The sequence below is a fragment of the Kogia breviceps genome, chromosome 6 (genome assembly GCF_026419965.1).
Source record: "Kogia breviceps isolate mKogBre1 chromosome 6, mKogBre1 haplotype 1, whole genome shotgun sequence".
Taxonomy (NCBI): Eukaryota; Metazoa; Chordata; class Mammalia; order Artiodactyla; family Physeteridae; genus Kogia; species Kogia breviceps.
In genome coordinates, this window is record NC_081315.1 from 142,682,332 (window position 1) to 142,702,044 (window position 19,713).

General features: G+C 50.6%; 1 protein-coding gene across 1 annotated transcript; it reads left to right on the plus strand.

Annotated features, from left to right (window-relative positions):
• The first annotated feature begins 8,125 nt into the window (after positions 1–8,125).
• Positions 8,126–10,661, plus strand: LOC131758283 (MORF4 family-associated protein 1). The gene is made up of 3 exons (XM_059066246.2): positions 8,126–8,607; positions 8,726–9,160; positions 9,661–10,661. The coding sequence occupies exon 2, from the start codon at positions 8,764–8,766 to the stop codon at positions 9,145–9,147; it is 384 nt and encodes a 127-aa protein (XP_058922229.1). The 5' UTR covers positions 8,126–8,607; positions 8,726–8,763; the 3' UTR covers positions 9,148–9,160; positions 9,661–10,661.
• The last annotated feature ends 9,052 nt before the right edge of the window (positions 10,662–19,713 follow it).

Consider the following 19,713-nt stretch of genomic DNA (forward strand, 5'->3'; position numbering starts at 1 on the left):
CGTGCGGAACAGGCTGCCTGGGACGGAGCAAACCCGGGAGAACGAGAGGCCACCTGCGAAGGACACAGACTCCCAAGCTCTGCCACTGACAAGTATGTGGTCTCGGGCAGCTACTTAACTTCGCTGAGCCTCAGTACCCTTGTCTGAAAATGGGGAGGTGATGGTGTTTACTGGCCGGCTGTGGTGAGGACCTAATGGGTGGAAACACACACAGGGCCAGGTGTGTTTGTTACAGTGACAGAGGCCACGCCCCCTGCTGGGCCGTGTCCAAGCACCCCCGGTACTGGGGGTCACCCTCTTCATTGGGCCCCTGGAAGAGAGGAAGGAAGGGGAAGCAGAACCAAAGGCTGGGTACCTAACATGTGCCTGGCGGGCATCTCCATCCATCTCTGACCCACCTGCCAGCCCGGCAGCACCACCCCGTCGTACAGAGAAAAACTGGGGCCGTGAGTGACTTGCTTACGGCCACGGGGCCAGTCAGGGTGAAGCCAGGACTCAGGCCAGGGGGCAGGTCTGGCCGCCTGTTGCTCTCGTTCCAGCTGGAGAGACACCCATCAGTGGCTCTGGCCACCCAGAGGCTTCTGGCCCTGCGGAACCTGAGCAGAGAGGCCAGCGCCTGTGATTATGGCCCTCCTGGCCTCTGGGAGCAATCGTCCCCTGGACACTCATCTGGCCCCTCCGGGCCTGGCGCTGCCATGGGGGTGTCACTGGCCAGCAGACCTTCTCCCAACAGGCGCAGCAGTGGGGTGAACCCTGACCCCCCAGGGCTGGCTTCTGCAGGAGCCCTGGAGACAGGCTGGGTGCGGAACCCCCCCGTGCTCACTCAACTCACGAGGCAGCCCGTTCGGCCGTGCAGAGAGGTGGGCTTCCCAGCCCGCTCTCAGGCTGCGACACTGCAGCTCAGGCTGCTGGAAGCCGTGCCCGGGTTTGCACAGCCAGCGGGATCCACGCCTGTGCTGCGGTCCCATCCTGACTGGAGACCAGGGGCTCTGGAGCCGCCTGGGCATTTCTGAACCCAGTGGAGGCGGCCCTGCCCTGCGCCCACACCTGGCCCAGAGCTGGGCTCTCCACGCCCTCTGGTATGGCCTGGAAGGCTGGAGGGGTGTGGAGGGGGCCAGCAGGGTGGCACCAGGGGCAGCAGAGCCTGGGTTCCCTCAAGCCCCGTGATGAGTTTGGGTAATAGAGGTTGGAGGCCCCACTGCTTGCACGTGGGCTTCAGGAGGCTTCATTGCTGCCTGGACAAGAGGGGGCAGGTACGGCTGGGGCCCTGGGACCCGGTGAAACCTCCAACACCACCTCCTCCAACGCCAACACCAACACCATCACCACCACCATCTCATCACCTCCAACACCACCTCCTCCAACGCCAACACCAACACCATCACCACCACCATCTCATCGCCTCCAACACCACCTCCTCCAAGGCCAACACCATCACCACCACCATCTCATCGCCTCCAACACCACCTCCTCCAAGATCAACACCAACACAATCACCACCACCATCTCATCGCCTCCAACACCACCTCCTCCAAGGCCAACACCAACACCATCACCACCACCATCTCATCACCTCCAACACCACCTCCTCCAACGCCAACACCAACACCATCACCACCACCATCTCATCGCCTCCAACACCACCTCCTCCAAGGCCAACACCATCACCACCACCATCTCATCGCCTCCAACACCACCTCCTCCAAGATCAACACCAACACAATCACCACCACAATCTCATCGCCTCCAACACCACCTCCTCCAAGGCCAACACCATCACCACCACCATCTCATCGCCTCCAACACCACCTCCTCCAAGGCCAACACCAACACCATCACCAACACCATCTCATCACCTCCAACACCACCTCCTCCAAGGCCAACACCATCACCACCACCATCTCATCGCCTCCAACACCACCTCCTCCAAGATCAACACCAACACAATCACCACCACCATCTCATCGCCTCCAACACCACCTCCTCCAAGGCCAACACGATCTCTAAAAATACCACCACATCCTCCATCACTTAGACCTTGTGTCTTTTGCTCTGCCACCCCCTAGGGTGTCTCTGCCCTCCTTGCCTGCCTGAAGGTGGCTCGGCCCACTGAAATGTCTTACCAGCAGGGAAGGGAGACAGGGAGTGACGGGAAGAGGGCGGACTTCATCCTCGTGAAGGTGACCCAGAACTTACCCACGTCGCTTCTGAGCACGGCCATTGTCCAGAACCTACTCACACGCGGTCTATCTTCCAAGGAAGGCTGGAGAATGCAGTCTCCAGCTAGGAGTCTATTACCCTGCCCTAACTAGGAGAGACTGTGTTACTTCTGGGTTTTTTGTTTGTTTGTTTTTTTGCGGTACGCGGGCCTCTCACTGTTGTGGCCTCTCCCGTTGTGGAGCACAGGCCCCGGACGTGCAGGCTCAGCGGCTATGGTTCACGGGCCCAGCCGCTCCGCGGCATGTGGGATCCTCCCGGACCGGGGCACGAACCCGCGTCCCCTGCATCGGCAGGGGAGAATGTATTTGGGGAGAAGTTTCACTGTTTTATGCGTTAATCACCTGTTCCTTCAGGTCTCAGGAATGCTTTCCCCTGGAGTCCAACACAACCTGAGTAACAGTGACTTGAGTCTTTAGAAGATTGACTGGTTACTTACAAAGAAGGGGGATGGTTTAGGACTGACTCTGCAGCCCGTTGATGCCTCTCATATTCTCATCTTCTCTCCCACGTGATCACAGAATGGTTGCTACAGCTCCGGTCGTCATGTAGCCATACTTCCACATTCAAGGAAGGAAAGGAGTGCTGGGGGGTTTTCTTCCTGACTCTTTTTTTAAATTAAATGTGCGGGAATTCTTGCCCTGAAACCCAAGCAAGCTAAACCCATACATCTTTTTAACTATAATTATAGTCCTTGCCCACCTCTAGCTCCCACAAGGGTTGTGACACAAATATCTGACAGAGGGAAATGATCTTGCCATGATCTGTTAGACCAGTGATAAGTCATTGCATGGGTCTGGGTTGGTGTCCCCTGAACAAAGTGAGGAGTCGGTGAGTAAGGAACTCGGGACCACTGGGTCGGCAGCCATCAGGCCTGCCCTCCTCGCCTGCCCGTCTGGGGAGAGGGCGTGCCCTCCACAGCTCACTGCCCGCCTGGCGTGATGCCACTGTCCATCCCCTCCCTTATCCCAGACCCACCGTCCCCCAGGTCTTCCCCCTCCTCTCCAGCTGCCCCTTCTGGGGCTCCTCTGCTTCCTGCTCTCCCTCTCTGCTCCCACCTGCTTCCAGAGGAGCCCCACCCCAAGCCCAGCTGCCCGGCTGACCCTCAACGCTTCCTCTGTGCACCAGGCCCCGAATCCTCCTCTGGCCACCCTAGCCTCCCAGCGGTCCCCTCCCTCCTGGATGGGCCTCGTTTGTGGATCTGATCACGGCCCTGTCCCAGAAGCCTGGAATCTTCTGGGCCGCAGCCAATGTCCCAGCCTGGGGAGCTCATCAATGAAGTGCAGTTTGACTTAACACCGCTCACTCGAGCTCTCCGAGTCTCAGTTCTCTCATCTCACGATGCAGACTTTAGCCCCCAGCTGTGAAGGGGTTCAGAAGACTATATTTGGAGGACATCCTTAGGGAAGTTTAGTCAATGGCTTGTTAAGTCTGGGACTTTCTGCAGTCACCTTTATGTCTAGTTCATTGTGGTCACCTGTAAATCATGGGTAAGTAAGTGAATGGTCAGATGATTCTGGGGTGGAGACCTTTGTATCAGTATCTATGGCAGCAAGACCCTGCTTGACCTGGTAGATGTCATTCAGGCCTGGAGGAGGGCAGGCGGCCCTGAGGGAGTGAGAGGGGGTGAGGGGCCACCATTCAGTCACGAAGGAGGCTTATCTCTTTGCAGGACACGGGTTTCTCTATGGAACATTTCGGCGTATCTGCCGTGAGCCCGACCCAGTTTGCCCTGGCCCGCTTCAGCACCCACGTCATCTCCCGGATCGCCTATAACCTGAAGGAGGCCATTAAGCAGGACCGGGCGAGTGGCGAGCCTTATCCACAGCTGCCCACTCGCCTCTGCTTCTTCCCCCCTGGATCTTAGAGCTTTTGCTATTCTCCAGAGCATTCGGGATGCCCTCGGCTACATAGGCCATTGGATGTCCCAGGCCCATCCTTTGCTCTGCTGTGCCCTCCAACACGAGTGGTCCCCTCTTCCTGCAGGTCCAGCTCCTGGCTGAGCTGCAGACCCAGCTCGGATGCCTGCTTCTCTGTGTCCCCTTCCCCCGCTTCAGCAGGCCTGGTCTGGGGCCGCTTCCTTCTTTGAGTCTCCAAAGGGACTAGAGCAGACCTGCACTCAGTAAACCATGCTCGATGCAGAGAGATGGCTGGGGGTTCAGGGTCCCTGGGACATACTAACTCTTCCGATGTGTGGGCAGCTCGTAAGGAAAGGATGTAACTACACAACCACAGCAGACGCTGCCCGGCCCACTTACTAAGTGCCAGGCCTGGTGGGAGCCACTGCCCCGTTGGTTTCCTTTAATCCTCGCAGCACCCCTGTGACGTGGTCGTTCGTTTCCTGGGGCTGCCTTAAGAAGGCACCAGAAGCTGGGAGCCTCGAACGATAGAAATGTGTCGTTCACAGGTCTGCAGGCGGGAAGTCTGAGATCATCTGTGCACAGGGCCATGCTCCTTCTCAGGGTTTTAGGGAAGGGTCAGCTCCTGGACTCTCTCTGCTCCGGTGGCCTCAGGCATCTTCTGACTTCTCCCTGTGTCTTCACATCATCTCCCTCTGTGCACGTCTGGGTCCAAATCCTCCTTTTATAAGGACCCTCGTCATATGGGATCAGGGCCCACCCTCATGACCTCATTTTTACTCGGTTCCCTCTGTAATGACCTTATTGCCCCCCTAGGTCATATGAGGTACTAGGATTAGGAATTCAATATATATTTGGGGGGACACCATGCAGCAGACAACAATTTAACAAAGCTATAGAAACTACGAACAAGTTTGAGTTTCATTCATTCAGCAAATGATCAAAGATCTTAAGAAGGCGAGAGCAGAGCTTCATGTTGACGTCTGCAAGAAGAGCATTTGAAGCAAAGGAAACAGAAATGCAAAGCCCTTGAAGTGACAGGCTACCTAGTATGTTCCAGAAACTGTATGGAGGCTGGTACAGCTGGAGTGGAGTAAGTGAGGGGGCTGTACTGGAAGATGTGGTCAGAAGGGCAGGGTCAAGACCAGGGTGAGGCAAGTCGGGCATCTAGGTGCCTGGGTTAGGCACTCACTCTCAGGGTCTTGCGGCTGCGAACCCTGCAGAGAGGTGTGTGGGTGTACGGATCACAAAGGTCATGTGGACCATTGTAAGGACTTTGGTTTTTACACCACCTGAAGTGTGTTAGGTTCTGATTCCAGTGACTGACTTGATCTGCTCTGTGTCTTAAAGGACACCTATGGAAGCTGTGTAGAGATTAGACTGCAGGAGAACAAGGGCAAAAACATGAAGCTATTGCAGTAACAGAGAGAGAAGTTGGTGGACAGGTACAGAACTCTGCTGGCAACAATCGGAGAATGCTTTGTCTACTCAAGCACACATGCAAAATTTATTAAAACTGACCAGGCCATAAAGCTAGTCTTAACAAATTTCAACGAATTAGTAACAAACCGAACTCCATTTCTAAGCAGAATGCAATTAAGTTAAAAGTCAGTAAAAGAAGAGCATAACAGCCTCCATGTGGCTGAAATTTTTAAAACAATGCTAGTAATTTATGGATCAAAAAATCATAGTAGAAATAGGCTATACTTAGAATCAAATAACGAAAATATAAATATCAACAGTTGTGGGGTGCAGCTAAAGCCACACCTGATGGGAACTTAAGATCTTAAATTCTTATATTAGAAAAAAAGAAAAGTATTAATGAGTCAAGAGAACAACCTAAGAAGTTTTAAAAAAAGGAACATAGAATCAGCCAAAGAAAGTACAGGAAGGAGATAAAATTAAGAACAGAAATTAATAAAAGAGAAAATGAAGAAATGCCAGAGATCAGGCCCTGCACAAAAGCACCTGCCTGAGAGGGGTCCAATCTAATCTCATCTTAGGAAGCAGGCACTGTTTTTCAATTTATCCACTGGTGACAGCCATTTACTTTCTTTCCTTTTAAATAGTCTTTATTTTTTAGAGCCATTTTAGGTTTGCAGCAAAACTGAGCAGGAAGTACAGAAAGTTCTCATATACCCCCTGCCCCCCCCGTCTCCCTGAATATCAATATGCCCCACCCGAGTGGTACACTTATTACAACCAATGAACCTGAATTATAACATCATTATCACCCAAAGTCCATAGTTTACATTAGTGTTGGCTCTTGGTATTGTATACTCTGTGGATTTGGACAAATGCATAATGGCGTATATTCATCGTTACGGCATCACACAGAATAAGTTTCACTGCCCTAAAAAATCCTCTGTGCTCTGCCTATTTGGTACTCCAGACTCCCAACCCCTGGCAACTAATGATCTTTTCACCGTCTCCATAGATTTGTCTTTTCCAGAATGTCATAGAGTTGGAATCATACAGTCTGTAGCCTTTTCAGAACGGCTTCTTTCACTTAGTCATATGCATTTAAGGTTCCTCCACGTCTTCCCATGGCTTGATAGCTCATTTCTACTTAGCGCTGAACGATGCTCCATCGTCTGGATATACCAGTTACTTTTCCATTCACCTTTTGAAGGATATCTTGATTGCTTCCAAATTTTAGCAAGTATGAATAAAGCTGCTAGAAACATCCAAATGCAGGTTTTCGTGTGGACATAAGTTTCCAATACATTTGAGTAAATATCAAAGGGCACATTTGCCGTGTGGTACGGTAAGAGTACGTTTCGTATTATGAGAGACTGCCACGCTGCCTTCCAACGCGGCCGCACCATTTTGCGCTCCCACCAGCGGTGAGCGAGCGTTACTGTTGTTCCACGTCCTCACCGGCTCTGGTGTTGTCAGTGGTCTGGATTTTGGCCATTTTAACAAGTGTGTTGTGGTATCTCATTATTTGAGCCATTTCTTTTCTTTCACACAAAGAATTTATGAGCTAGCTGCCTCTGACATATCAAGAAAGCCCTGAAGTTGGATTTTTACAAGAACAACCAGTTATAAAGAACCGTGGAAAGTCAACAAAAGATAAACACTTTACATATGTCTAAGCTTGGTATTTACAAAGCATTTTTCATGATTATTGTATCTCTTCATTCTTAACTCTGCCATGTTCAAAACTGGGAGTTGTGTCCACTTTGACTGGAAAACAGAAGCCAAACCAACACCTGTGCAAGCTCTCCTGACATTTTTATTGCTCTTTTGTGACTGGGTCAACAGGCTATGAAATTAACGTATCTTTCCTTAAAATTTTCTGTTAAGTAAAGGGTAAAGCAAATTTACTAACATATGCCAAGTTCTGCCCCAGGCTTTAGAGACATAGAGCTGAATACGTCCCTCAAGGAGCGTTCGACCCTACAAAAAGGCCTAAAGACTAGGCCAGTGGAACCTCAGGATAAAACAGACCAGGGCTTTTACCCTGGGGATGGGGCGGGGGGGGGGGCTGGGTCTGGTGAAAAGACATCCAGACACGTCTGACCGTTATCCGAAAAGGAAAAAAAGCCTGTAAGGGGCTTCCCTGGTGGCTCAGTGGTTAAGAATCCGCCTGCCAGTGCAGGGGACACCGGTTCGATCCCTGATCTGGGAAGATCCCACATGCCACGGAGCAACTAAGCCCATGTGCCACAACTACTGGCCTGTGCTCTAGAGCCCGCGTGCCACAACTACCGAGCCCACGAGCCACAACTACTGAAGCCCGTGTGCCTAGAGCCCGTGCTCTGCAACAAGAGAAACCACCACAATGAGAAGTCCGCGCACCGCAACAAAGAGTAGCCCCCGCTCGCCTCAACTAGAGAAGGACCTGCATGCAGCAATGGAAACCCAACGCAGCCAAAACTAAAATTTAAAAAAAAAAATTTTTTTTTAAAAAAAAGGGAAAAGAAAATAAGCCCGTAAGACATTAGGGAGGGGTCCAGTCGTAGTAGTAAACAGGATGGGACTATCGGCGCTGGACCAGGATGTCACAGACTTTGAGTACATTATTACGTATGACTGTCCCCGTTTACTGTAGGAAGACAGCGTTGACACCTTCAAAAGATGGAAACGCTTTAAGAGAAACCCTTTAGGAGGAGGGAGCACCAGAAGGGCTCACCCCCAAAGCCAGGGTAGCGGACAGGCTCAGCACGAGGGGGCAGCGGGAGGGGCAATATGAGGGCGCGCGTACGCGCGTGGGGTAGCCGTTAGGCGCACCACATGGGGTGAAAGGGGAGGGGGACAAGGGAGCTCGTGCATTCGCCTCCGCGCGCGCGTGGGTAGCGGAGGGGCGCAGCACGGAGGGGAAGGAGGAGGGGAGGTAAAGGGAGAGCGTGCGCGCGCGGCCGTGGTAGAGCGGATTACGTCGCCCTCTATTGACGTGCGCGCGCCCGCACCTAGTTCTACCAGTGGCGTGACCGTAAAGAGGCACGGCCGTGTCGTGAAAGCGGCCGCAACAAGCAGGGCGCTGGTTGACGGCTGCGACTCCATTTTGTCCTCCGGTTCTTTGCTCGTAAGTCGCTCGTTTCCGTGGCTTCTGTGAGGCGAAAAGTTTAAAAGGGGTAAAAGTTTTAAAGAATATTCTGGAAGTGTGTTGGTAAGCATAGCGAGTCTCCATTTTCTCTCTGCAGCCGACCTGCATCCTGCGGTTCCGGAATAGCGGGGAAAGATGCGGCCCTTGGACATCGTGGAGCTGGCGGAGCCGGAGGAGGTGGAGGTGCTGGAGCCCGAGGAGGACTTCGAGCAGTTCCTGCTCCCGGTCATCAACGAGATGCGCGAGGACATCGCGGCGCTCACCCGCGAGCACGGGAGAGCCTACCTGCGGAACCGGAGCAAGCTGTGGGAGATGGACAATATGCTCATCCAGATCAAGACGCAGGTAGAGGCCTCGGAGGAGAGCGCGCTCAACCATCTGCAGAATGCGGACGACGGAGTCGAGGGCAGAGGGTCCAAACGGTGCGAGAAGGCTGAGGAGAAGGCCAAGGAGATTGCGAAGATGGCAGAGATGCTGGTGGAGCTGGTCCGGCGGATAGAGAAGAGCGAGTCGTCCTGAAGGAGGGTGGGCGGTAAGGCGGGGACCGGCGGGAGCCGCACGGAGGTCCCAGGCGTTGCGCGACGCTTGGGGCAGCTTCGGGGACATTTGTTTACTAATGATCCCCGGGGGTTGGGAGTTGGGAGAAGAGAATAAAAGCGTGCTCAATTTTCATTTTAGGAGGTGTTAGTGGGTACCGTTTCTTTATTTTTGTTACATCTCTGGTAATTTGGGGGAACAAATTGGTTGGTTGGTTGGTTGGTTTTGACTTGTATGTGTTTGGTTGAAACCAAAGGTCACGATCAATAGCATAACTATAGGCTAATAAACAACAAAATCACAGTACAGGCCATTGAGCAGAGGGGGGTAGAAATACAGAATTATGCGGGGGAAGGCCATTATTGGACAATTCCAGACTTTGCTGGAAGACTGGAAGGGGTCAGATGGCATCCAGAAGAGGTGGTGTCCTGCGAGGCTGAGTTTGTGAGGGTTTTCTCACTTCTTAATGATGAGTTTCTCCCAATTGCACTTTAGGTTTACAGCCAATGGATTCTGGCCAACTGGTGGAGATTGGCTGACACCCTGGAGAAGCTGAAACCAGAGAGCCTTTTGTTTTCTCTTTTTTTCTCTGTCTGCACTCTGTCCTCACACTACGTTTCTGCTATGGTCTGTGGTTAATGACCTCAGTAATGAGTTTTGACTGTTAAATGTTTTTGTTTGGGGAGGTAACTTTGATTCGGAAAATGCTCTCACAAGAATTAGGGCCTAGATTGTAAGCTCTCGCAGCGGTCACATTTGTTCCTGGGCTTTCGTTATTTCTAAATTTTTGAGGTGCTTTGCTCTTTCTTGTGTGACCTGATAGCTCCCTGGAACTTTGGGTCTGTGTGTAACAGATGAGACTCAGTTGGAGTTCTCCAGCTCTGAAGGTGTTGAAGGAACTGCATTATTTCTAGAAGACGACTCCCTGCAGCGATTGCTAACGAAGCTGAAGAAGGGACCAGACTTCAATTGGGAATAAGAATGGGGCTGATCTGGCTAGGACTGGTGAATCAAAAGAAGGGCTTCGGGATGGTATTGTGTTCGGGGACTTTAATTTCTATGTGAGACCAAAGGAGGAGAGATGTACTTTGTTCAGATTTTAAGTTTTATGCGGCACTCTGATGTAACTTGTCTGGTCAGATTGTTTGGACAGCCTAACTCAGCTTTATGTGACATGGAACCTAGACTAGGAGACGAGATAGGTCTTGGTATTCTGTGTAATCGATGTAATATCCTGATGCGTTTCAGGGGATTCTGGGCATAAAATGAAAGCGATATTTGCAAAGGCCCTTGAGGGTCTGGGGAAGAAAAGCAAGGGCTGTCTGTTTTGGACCCTAAACTGGACAGGGACTAGGTGTCTTCAAGATTCATAAGTTGTCTAGCTGTAAGTTCATTTCAGTAGCAGACCTGACAAGTATTTGAGGTCAAAACCCTCCCGTGTGTTTAAAAAAAATTTTACCATGTTAATAAAAGTATTCATTTGCTTGAGAAGACAAGGCTTAAAAGGTTATTGACTAACAAATATTGTTTCTTTAAAAACGAAAATTTTCTCCTTGAATGTTATCTTTGCTAAATGGGGGGGTGAATTTCTTACGGTTTTGGAGGCTCAGTAAGCCTTGATCATAGGGAAGGTTCATCTCTGCATGCTGCTATGGAAACTGGCTGAGGAAAGAGAATGCAGTTGTCCCTCCTATCAGAGTGGCTTGGTTCCAGGACCCCCCCCTTCCCACAAATACCAAAATTCAGGGCTGTTCAGGTTCGTTATGTCAGATGACATAGTACAGTCGGCCTTCCAGTCCTCTGTGTCTACAGTTCTGCATCCTGCAGAACTTAACCTGTATGCTAATTTTCACCTTGAAGTCTGCTTCCTGGGAATCCAGCTGATAGCAAGGGTGAAACAATAGTAACCATGTGTCACAAGCTGGATACCGCGTCTTAGAGCGCTGAGCGGGGGAAGGCAAGGAAGGCATTTCAGAGCAAGTAACTGGTGAACTTGGCCTTGAAGGATGGGTACAGCTTCCAAGGAGGAGGAGAGAATGAGGGACATCCCACACATAGGGAACAGTAGGAGAAAAAGCCAGTAGTGGGGAGGAGTGGATATGATGAATAAAGAACCAGGAAAAACAACCACCAAAAAAGCTACATTTGCCAAAACTAGGACCAGTGCTGAGTAGACTACACTTTGTTCTTATTTCACTAGTTTTCCAGTCATTCTTTTTTTCTGTCTCAGGATGCCACATTTCATTTGGTAATTTATTTTTAAAAGATGTAATACAAATGGCACAGAATTCAAAAGAAAAAAAGTGATCCTCTCCTCTCCCTAGCATCCCAGTTCTGCTTTAGGAAGACAGCCATTCGCCAGTGTCTTGTATATCCTTGCAAATATTGTGTGTGTTTGCACATGTACATATATAACTCTCTCCACCCTTTTTTGTACATAAGTAGAAACACACCTGTGAGTGTTTTTTTTTTTCCCCCCACTTAAAACTGTAGTTTGCAAGTGAACCCTAGCCAAACATCGAGACCTGCATTCTTTTTTTACTGGCTGCATGTCCTTCATTGTACTGTAAGTATTCAGAGGTGATTCTTACGCACCCAACAGTTTGAGAACTATCATCCTAGATTATTTTCACTCCTTCATTTATCCTCGTGATTTCAGTAACAATTGCGACGCAGCCAGCAATGCCCGGTTTCCCCAGCTCCTGAAGTCAGTCTTGGCTTGCTAGCAGTTGGCGGAGCAATTGAATCTTGTGTTTTCTAAGCAAAGAACGTGGTAAGGATCCATTCTGAGAGGCAGTCTCACAGGGCTGAATAACATTAAATTGAGTCTAGCTAGAGTTGCCGGAATATTTATTACAGATCCGTATGTCCCTCGTGGGCCCCAGGCTCTCTCCGTGTCCTGGCTGTTCAGAGGTAGGTCATGGACAGCTGTGCAGAAAGGCTCGTGGCGGTTCTTGGACGGGTTCCTGACACGGCAGAGGCCCCGTGAAGCTGAGATCTGTCTGCTCCGATGTGACAAACGTCCTCTTGTATCAAAGCGCTATTACAGAAAAGCAAGGGGGCTGTGGGAGCGTGGAGGCCTGGAGAGGCATTCAGGAAGAGAGAAACGAGGTATTATGTAACGCTAGTGGGCACAACAGTAGGACTGGTGACAGCCAAGGACACAGACACCTGGGGCCGGGCGCCTGGGGAGCATTAGTGAAAGTCTGACTCCAGGTGAAGGGAGGTGAGTCTAAAGTGTTTTTAACCTCGCCAAAGATAAAAGCTCGGGAGTCCAGGGGGCTGGGAAACAGGAGACCTGGCTCGCAGTCAGCCTGCCGCGCTCCGTGTGATCTTGGGCAGGTACTGGCTTGTCTCTGAGCTTCATTTCCAACCCTGGCATTCTGTATGACTTCTAGGTAAAGCTCATCTGCGGTGAAAATGCCGTAGGTATCATGAGTGCTGTTCACCAAATACGTTCCAAGTCCTCGTCTTTCACACGTGTAGTCAGATTGTACTCCCTAGCCGCCCCCCTCCTCCGTGGTGGTGGTGGTGGTGGTGGTGGTGGTGGTGGTGGTGGTGGTGGTGTGTGTGTGTGTCAGTCATTCTAGCCATGAATTGTGAGGGAAAGTAACACACAGTCACATCCAAGCCACAGCCTCCAACATGAGGCCCCCCCAGGTTCCCTTCTGGCACAGGGACCAGCGACCTTGAGGATGGTGGTTGATTGTCAGCCTGTGTTCTTGCCAACCGACGATGAACGGGTAGCACCAACAAGGAAAAACCATCGTTGTTTTAAGTCACTGAGATCTGGGTATTTTTTTGTTATGATGACATAACCTAGACTGAGACGACTGATACTTTCATCCTTTTCCTATCCTGTGTTTTAATGAAAGGCTTGTCCTCCTCTCTGAGGCCTGTATCCTCACTTTTCATCACATGTCCCACTCGCGCAGGGCATTGTCTGAAAAATGATCTTTCTTATTCATTCGTAGCTGTTTGCTCTCCTCTGCCCTCTTTTTTTTTTTTCTTTTGGCCGCACGGCAAGTGGTGTCTTAGTTCCCCGACCAGGGGTCAAACCCCTGAGCCCCTTGCATTGCAAGCGTGGAGGACCACCAGGGAAGCCCCTCCTCTGCCCTCTAATGGCTCCAAGGCAAAAGAAAGCCCCAATTCACCCTCCCCCTTCCAGGCAGCAGATAAACAGGAGATTCCACCGTCTTCCAGAGATAAGTGGGGATTTGTTACCTGCTTAACACTGTAGCCAGATAACTAAATGCAAACAGGGCTTGCTTCGGTCGCTGCCCAAAGTAAGACCCTCCCCGGGTCATTTCTATTCTCCCCTTCTCTGATCCCTGTAATTCTCCTGATTTATATCCCTGTTCCTCCTTCCTTCAAACTCTCTGTGATTCACAACCTCCCATTCTGTTACTCTCAAACTCACCTGTATTTTTTGCCTCTTCAAAGAACGTTTCTCTATCACCTATAACAGTTGAGACTGCACTCCCCCAAGCCCTGCACTTTCCTGCAGCCTCACTAGGGATGGTCCCTAGCAACACCCAGATGATCAAAGGCTGCGGTATTATTTTTTTAACATCTTTATTGGAGTATAATTGCTTTACAATGGGGTGTTAGTTTCTGCTTTATAACAAAGTGAATCAGCTATACATATACATATATCCCCATATCTCCTCCCTCTTGCGTTTCCCTCTCTCCCACCCTCCCTATCCCACCCCCTCTAGGTGGTCACAGAGCACCGAGCTGATCTCCCTGTGCTATGCGGCTGCTTCCCACTAGCTATGTTACATTTGGTGGTGTATATATGTCCATACCACTCTCTCACTTCGTGCCATCTTACCCTTCCCCCTCCCCATGTCCTCAAGTCCATTCTCTATGTCTGCGTCTTTTATTCCTGTCCTGCCCCTAGGTTCTTCAGAACCACTTTTTTTTTTTTTTTAATATTCCATATATATTTGTTAGCATATGGTGTTTTTCTCTTTCTGACTTACTTCACTCTGTATGACGGACTCTAGGTCCATCCACCTCACTACAAATATCTCAAATCGTTTCATTTTATGGCTGAGTAATATTCCATTGTATATATGTGCCACATCTTCTTTATCCATTCGTCTGTCGATGGACACTTAGGTTGCTTCCATGTCCTGGCTATTGTAAATAGAGCTGCAGTGAACATTGTGGTACATGACTCTTTTTGAATTATGGTTTTCTCAGGGTATATGCCCAGTAGTGAGATTGCTGGGTCGTATGATAGTTCTATTTTCAGTTTTTTAAGGAACCTCCATACTGATCTCCATAGTGGCTGTATCAATTTACATTCCCACCAGCAGTGCAAGAGGCTTCCCTTTTCTCCACACCCTCTCCAGCATTTATTGTTTCTAGAGTTTTTGATGATGGCCAATCTGGCCGGTGTGAGATGATATCTCATTGTAGTTTTGATTTGCATTTCTCTAATGATTAATGAGGTTGAGCATCCTTTCATGTGTTTGTTGGCAATCTGTATATCTTCTTCGGAGAAATGTCTATTTAGGTGTTCTGCCCATTTTTGGTTTGGGTTGTTTGTTTTTTTGATATTGAGCTGCATGAGTTGCTTATAAATTTTGGAGATTAATCCTTTGTCAGTTGCTTTGTTTGCAAATATTTTCTCCCATTCTGAGGGTTGTCTTTTCATCTTGTTCATGGTCTCCTTGGCTGTGTAAAAGCTTTTAAGTTTCATTAGGTCCCATTTGTTTATTTTTGTAAGGGCTGCATTTTTGACAGAGAGGAGTGGAGGGGGAAAAAGGGGAAACAGGAGTAAGAGGTTGGGGTTGTGTTGAGGGTGTTATTGCAGCCATGCCCGTGCACAGAGTGGATGATGGGGAAGTGCAGAGCAGGGGAGCTGCAGGAGAAAGCCGTTCAAGGGAGCTGAGGGCCCAGTGAGGTTTTAAAAAGGGTGCCAGGGGCTGCCCTGGTGGTGCAGTGGTTAAGAATCCGCCTGCCAATGCAGAGGACATGGGTTCGAGCCCTGATCTGGGAAGAACCCACACGCCGTGGAGCAACTAAGCCCGTGTGCCACAACTACTGAACCTGCGCTCTAGAGCCCGCGAGCCATAACTTCTGTGCCCATGAGCCACAACTACTGAAGCCCGCGCACCTAGAGACCATGCTCCTCAACAAGAGAAGCCACTGCGATGAGAAGCCCGCGCACCGCAACGAAGAGTAGCCCCCGCTCGCCACAACTAGAGAAAGCCCGCGCGCAGCAACGGAGACCCAACGCAGCCAAAAATAAATAAGTACATTTATAAATACATACATTTATTTAAAAAATAAAAAGGGTGGTAGCGACTGTAGTGAAAGTGATGGAAGGATGGGGTGAGAAGAGAGGAGGGCCGAGCAGGTACCGAGCAGATTGGGGGCAGTAACAAGCCCTAAGTCACCCTTGGGAATGAGTGGCCAAGGGGCATGGAGTTGCTTATTGGATATGAAGAGGCCGAGGACCTGGGGCCCCAGATGTGGAAAGGTGGCCGTGTGAGCATGGAACTCGCCTAGGATGCTGGCGGCAGGATATGGGGTGGGGAGGAGGGCCAGGAGCCAGGTGGGAAAGCCTGCAATGAACGAGGGGAATGCAGTGGGTTGGGGCAGGGGGGCTGGAGGATGACAAAGGAAGAGGGCGTTCAGATGAGCAGCAAGTGCTCCAAAGGCATGTCACATTAGACAAGAGGGAGGACAAGGGTAGTGTAGCCACTGCCGGGGGAGGAGGCTGAGCCCCTGAGCGTAGGTGAGGAACGCAGGGAAGTGAGCAGCTCGCCCTCCACAGGCCCGAGTACAAAGTTGGCCTACTTCTCTGTGGACAGTCCAGCAAGCAGCAAGGTGGGGTGGAGGTCGGGAAGCCAGGCACACGCTAGCAATGGCTCACTAGCTCCTCCAGGCCCAGGAGAGGGCTTGGGGGTGGAGAGCATTACGGAAACTCGGCGTGAGATTTCGCACGCTAGGCTGACTCTTACTTGCTTCATCCACGGGAGAAACAGGAGTGACAGGCAGTGTAAGTCTTGTCTTGGGCTTAGCCTCCGAAGGCGGGTGGACATGGCCTTGGCATGAACGCCTCGACTGAGCCGAAGAGGCAGCAGCTGAAGGCTGTCACTCAACTTGCTTCCTGAGTAGCTTCTTTGAAGGAGGTCAAAGAGGCCACCACTACTGGTCGTTTGGGGTTGAAAATGGCAAGCGTGTCTGCACCCCAACCTGAAGCAGTCATAAGAGATGGCTCCAGAAGGAACTGGCCTCCAGATGAGATGAGACCGAGGCCCCAAGATCTTTTTCAAGCATCTCCTTTAAACGTTCTTTCCCAGACAGTGAATGCCAGCCAGGCAGCAAAGACCAGGTGATAACTGTCACCTTCCTGTCAAAGTCACTTGTTCACATGGACACCACTGAGCTGAAGGAACCAGGAAGGACAGAGCACAGAGACCACTGAGCAAAAAACCAGAGTCTTCGTGAGATTTTTGTCTGTGTTTACCTGCACATTGGAACTGACTGAAAGTAAACAGGAAGCATCATAGGGTATTGAAGAAATTACATTGCCAAAGGAATTCCAGGCCAGGTGTGGCAAATCCTGCGGTTGTCCCACGTCTGGAGGAACTCCTGAGTCTGGCGCGCTTGCAGCAGCAGGAAGCAGGCTTCCGAAGATGCGTTACCGGGACTTCCCTGGTGGCTCAGTGGTTAGGAATCCGCCTGCCAGTGCAGAGGACACGGGTTCAACCCCTGGTCCAGGAGGGTCCCACATGCCACGGGGCAACTAAGCCTGTGCGCCACAACTACCGAGCCCACGTGCTGCAACTACTGAAGCCTGCGCACCTAGAGCCCGTACTCCGCAACAAGAGAAGCCACCACAGTGAGAGGCCCACGCACCGCAATGAAGAGTAACCCCCCGCTAGCTGCAACTAGAGAAAGCCCACGTGCAGCAACAAAGACCCAACGCAGCCAAAAATTAAATAAATAAAATGAATAAATAAAAAAGTCTTCTAAAAAACCAAGCAAACAAAGCTGCGTTACCCCCAAAAGGGTGCACTTCCCGGGGCATGTTTCATACATGGCCTGGGAAGATGAGAGACAAGGAAGAGCCTCCCTTAGATGAAGTATGGGAAGCAAAAGCTTTCTGAGGTTCTTAGTCTAGTTATGTTATAAAGTTGAGAGTGGCCCCGTGGGCTGGAACGCTTAAACAGGTCAGCTGCCGTCACCCCATTTTTTCACACAGTGCCCAGGAGACAGGCTTCCAACAGGCCAACCTTATCTGGCAGAGAGGGAGTCTGCGAAGCCCCAGGCATTTAGGTCTGCGGGGGTGGGACTAGGACAAGGTGGTGGTTAGGGGTGGACAAGTGGACGAGACTCAGGGCCCGGTCCCCCCCCCCCACTTTAATCAGAGCAGTCCAGTATTTCTCTGTTTCTAGGTAGTAGCTGTGTGGCCTTGGGCCATAGCACGTTCCTGTGTGCCAGATACCACTGTAAGTTCTTGAGGTGTATTGGTCATTTAATCCTCACACAATCTGGGAGGTAGACAGATACTATCCCTGTTTTATAGATGAGCTCAGGTAATCTGCTCAAGGTCACAGAGTGAGTGACAAAGCCAGGACACAAACCGGGCAACTTGAGTCCCAGCCCAAGCCCTTCACCTCTACGGGTTTGCCTCCCAACTGACATGGGGTCGCTCACACCCTCTCGCTTTCTCTTTTCCTTCTATTTATCTCCCACGCTGGCCTCTGCACTTCCCCTCTGGCCCCCTCCAGCTCATTCTCCACACAACAGCTGAGTGATCATGAAGTACACATCTTACCGTGTCAGTCCCCTGCTTAAAAACCTCAGTGGCCCCCATTTCTCTTGGGATAAAGGCCAAGGTCCGTACCCTGCGCCCTTCTCATCTCGGGCCACTGTCCTCTTTGTTCTCTGCTGCCAGCCACTGCGGTCTAGTTCAGGCCCTCGGGCGCTCTGTGCCCTCTCCTGACCTTGGGTCTTTGCCCACGTTTTTCCTCTGCTGGGACAGTTCCATGCCATCCTTCCCCTACCCCTACCCCTGTCCTAGGCGACTCCTGTTTGTCCTTCAGAACGTCAATGTCTCTTCATGGAGGAACCTCACCTACTGCTGTCTGAGAACATCAGGCCCCCAGGTGATATCCTCCCACCGTTTGTCCTGACTTTTTATGATAAACAGCACTTATCATGGTCTATGATGATTTATTTGTGGGATTATTTGATTAATATTTGCCTTTATGCTAGACTGTGAGTTCCTTGGGTTAAGGAGCTTATTTGTCTTGTTAACAGTGTATTTCAAGCACATTGTCTGGTTTATATTAGATGCTCAATAAATATTTGGAGAATGAAAAAAAAAAAGAAGAGCCTCCCTGAGTAGTTCCCCTTAGAGAGCAAAAGCAGGAGGTGCTGCATGGGCTGAGCTGGGGCTTTGCCCTACCGCCTGTGGACTTTAAGGGCTCCTGTCAGCTAGAGGTGCTGTGTGCCTCCCATTCTTCCCTTTTCTGAATGCAAGTTGTATACAGATGCCTTGTACCACCTCCTAGGCAGGTGGTCTCCCCTAAAGGGAGCGATCCGAGACAGAGAAAGCACAGGTGAAGGCTGCAGTCTTTTTTTTTTTTTTTTAATTGCACCAAGGGGCTTGTGGGATCTTAGTTCCCCGACCAGGGATTGAAGCCGCGCCCTGGGCAGCGAGAGTGCAGAGTCTAACCACTGGACCGCCAGGGAATTCCTGAAAAGCTGCAGTCTTTTTTTTTTTTTTTTGTGGTACGTGGGCCTCTCACTGTTGTGGCCTCTCCCGTTGCGCGGAGCACAGGCTCTGGACGCGCAGGCTCAGCGGCCATGGCTCACGGGCCCAGCATGGCTCACGGGCCCAGCCACCCCGCGGCATGTGGGATCTTCCCGGACCGGGGCACGAACCCGTGTCCCCTGCATAGGCAGGCGGATTCTCAACCACTGCGCCACCAGGGAAGCCCAAGCTGCAGTCTTTTGACAAATGGATATTACAAGTGAAATGTACCATCACTCGTGTGCTGTTTCAGCAAGTCGGGCCCACACTCCAAGGAAGGGGACTCAAGCTCCCCCTCCTGGGACTTCCCTGGCAGTCCATTGGTTAGGACTGGACGCTGCCAGTGCAGGGGGTGTGGTTTCGATCCCCGGTCAGGGAACTAAGATCCCGCAGGCTGCACGGCGCAGCCAAAAACAAAAAAAGTTCCACCGCGGGACAAGGGAAGTAGCAAAGAACTTGCGGACATATTTTCAAAACCACCACTGATATTATCATTACATTCCAATGAAATGTTTTTGAAACATCATAGATTTGAAAGAATCTAAAGATAAATTATCAGCATTACTACTAGACGTAAGCAAGTTTTCTAGAAACAAAATCAATACCTAAAAGTCAGTAGTGTTTCTATTCACCAGAGAATATATCTTTTCTTTTTTTTTCTTTTTCTTTTATTTTTTTTGGCTGCACCGCGCAGGGATCTTAGTTCCCCTACCAGGGACTTAACCCGGGCCCTCGGCAGTGAAGCCTTGGAGTTCTAACCTCTGGAC

Excerpts from the sequence above, each read along its gene's own strand:
- LOC131758283 (XM_059066246.2), top strand. The coding sequence starts at position 8,764 with ATGCGGCCCTTGGACATCGTGGAGCTGGCGGAGCCGGAGGAGGTGGAG.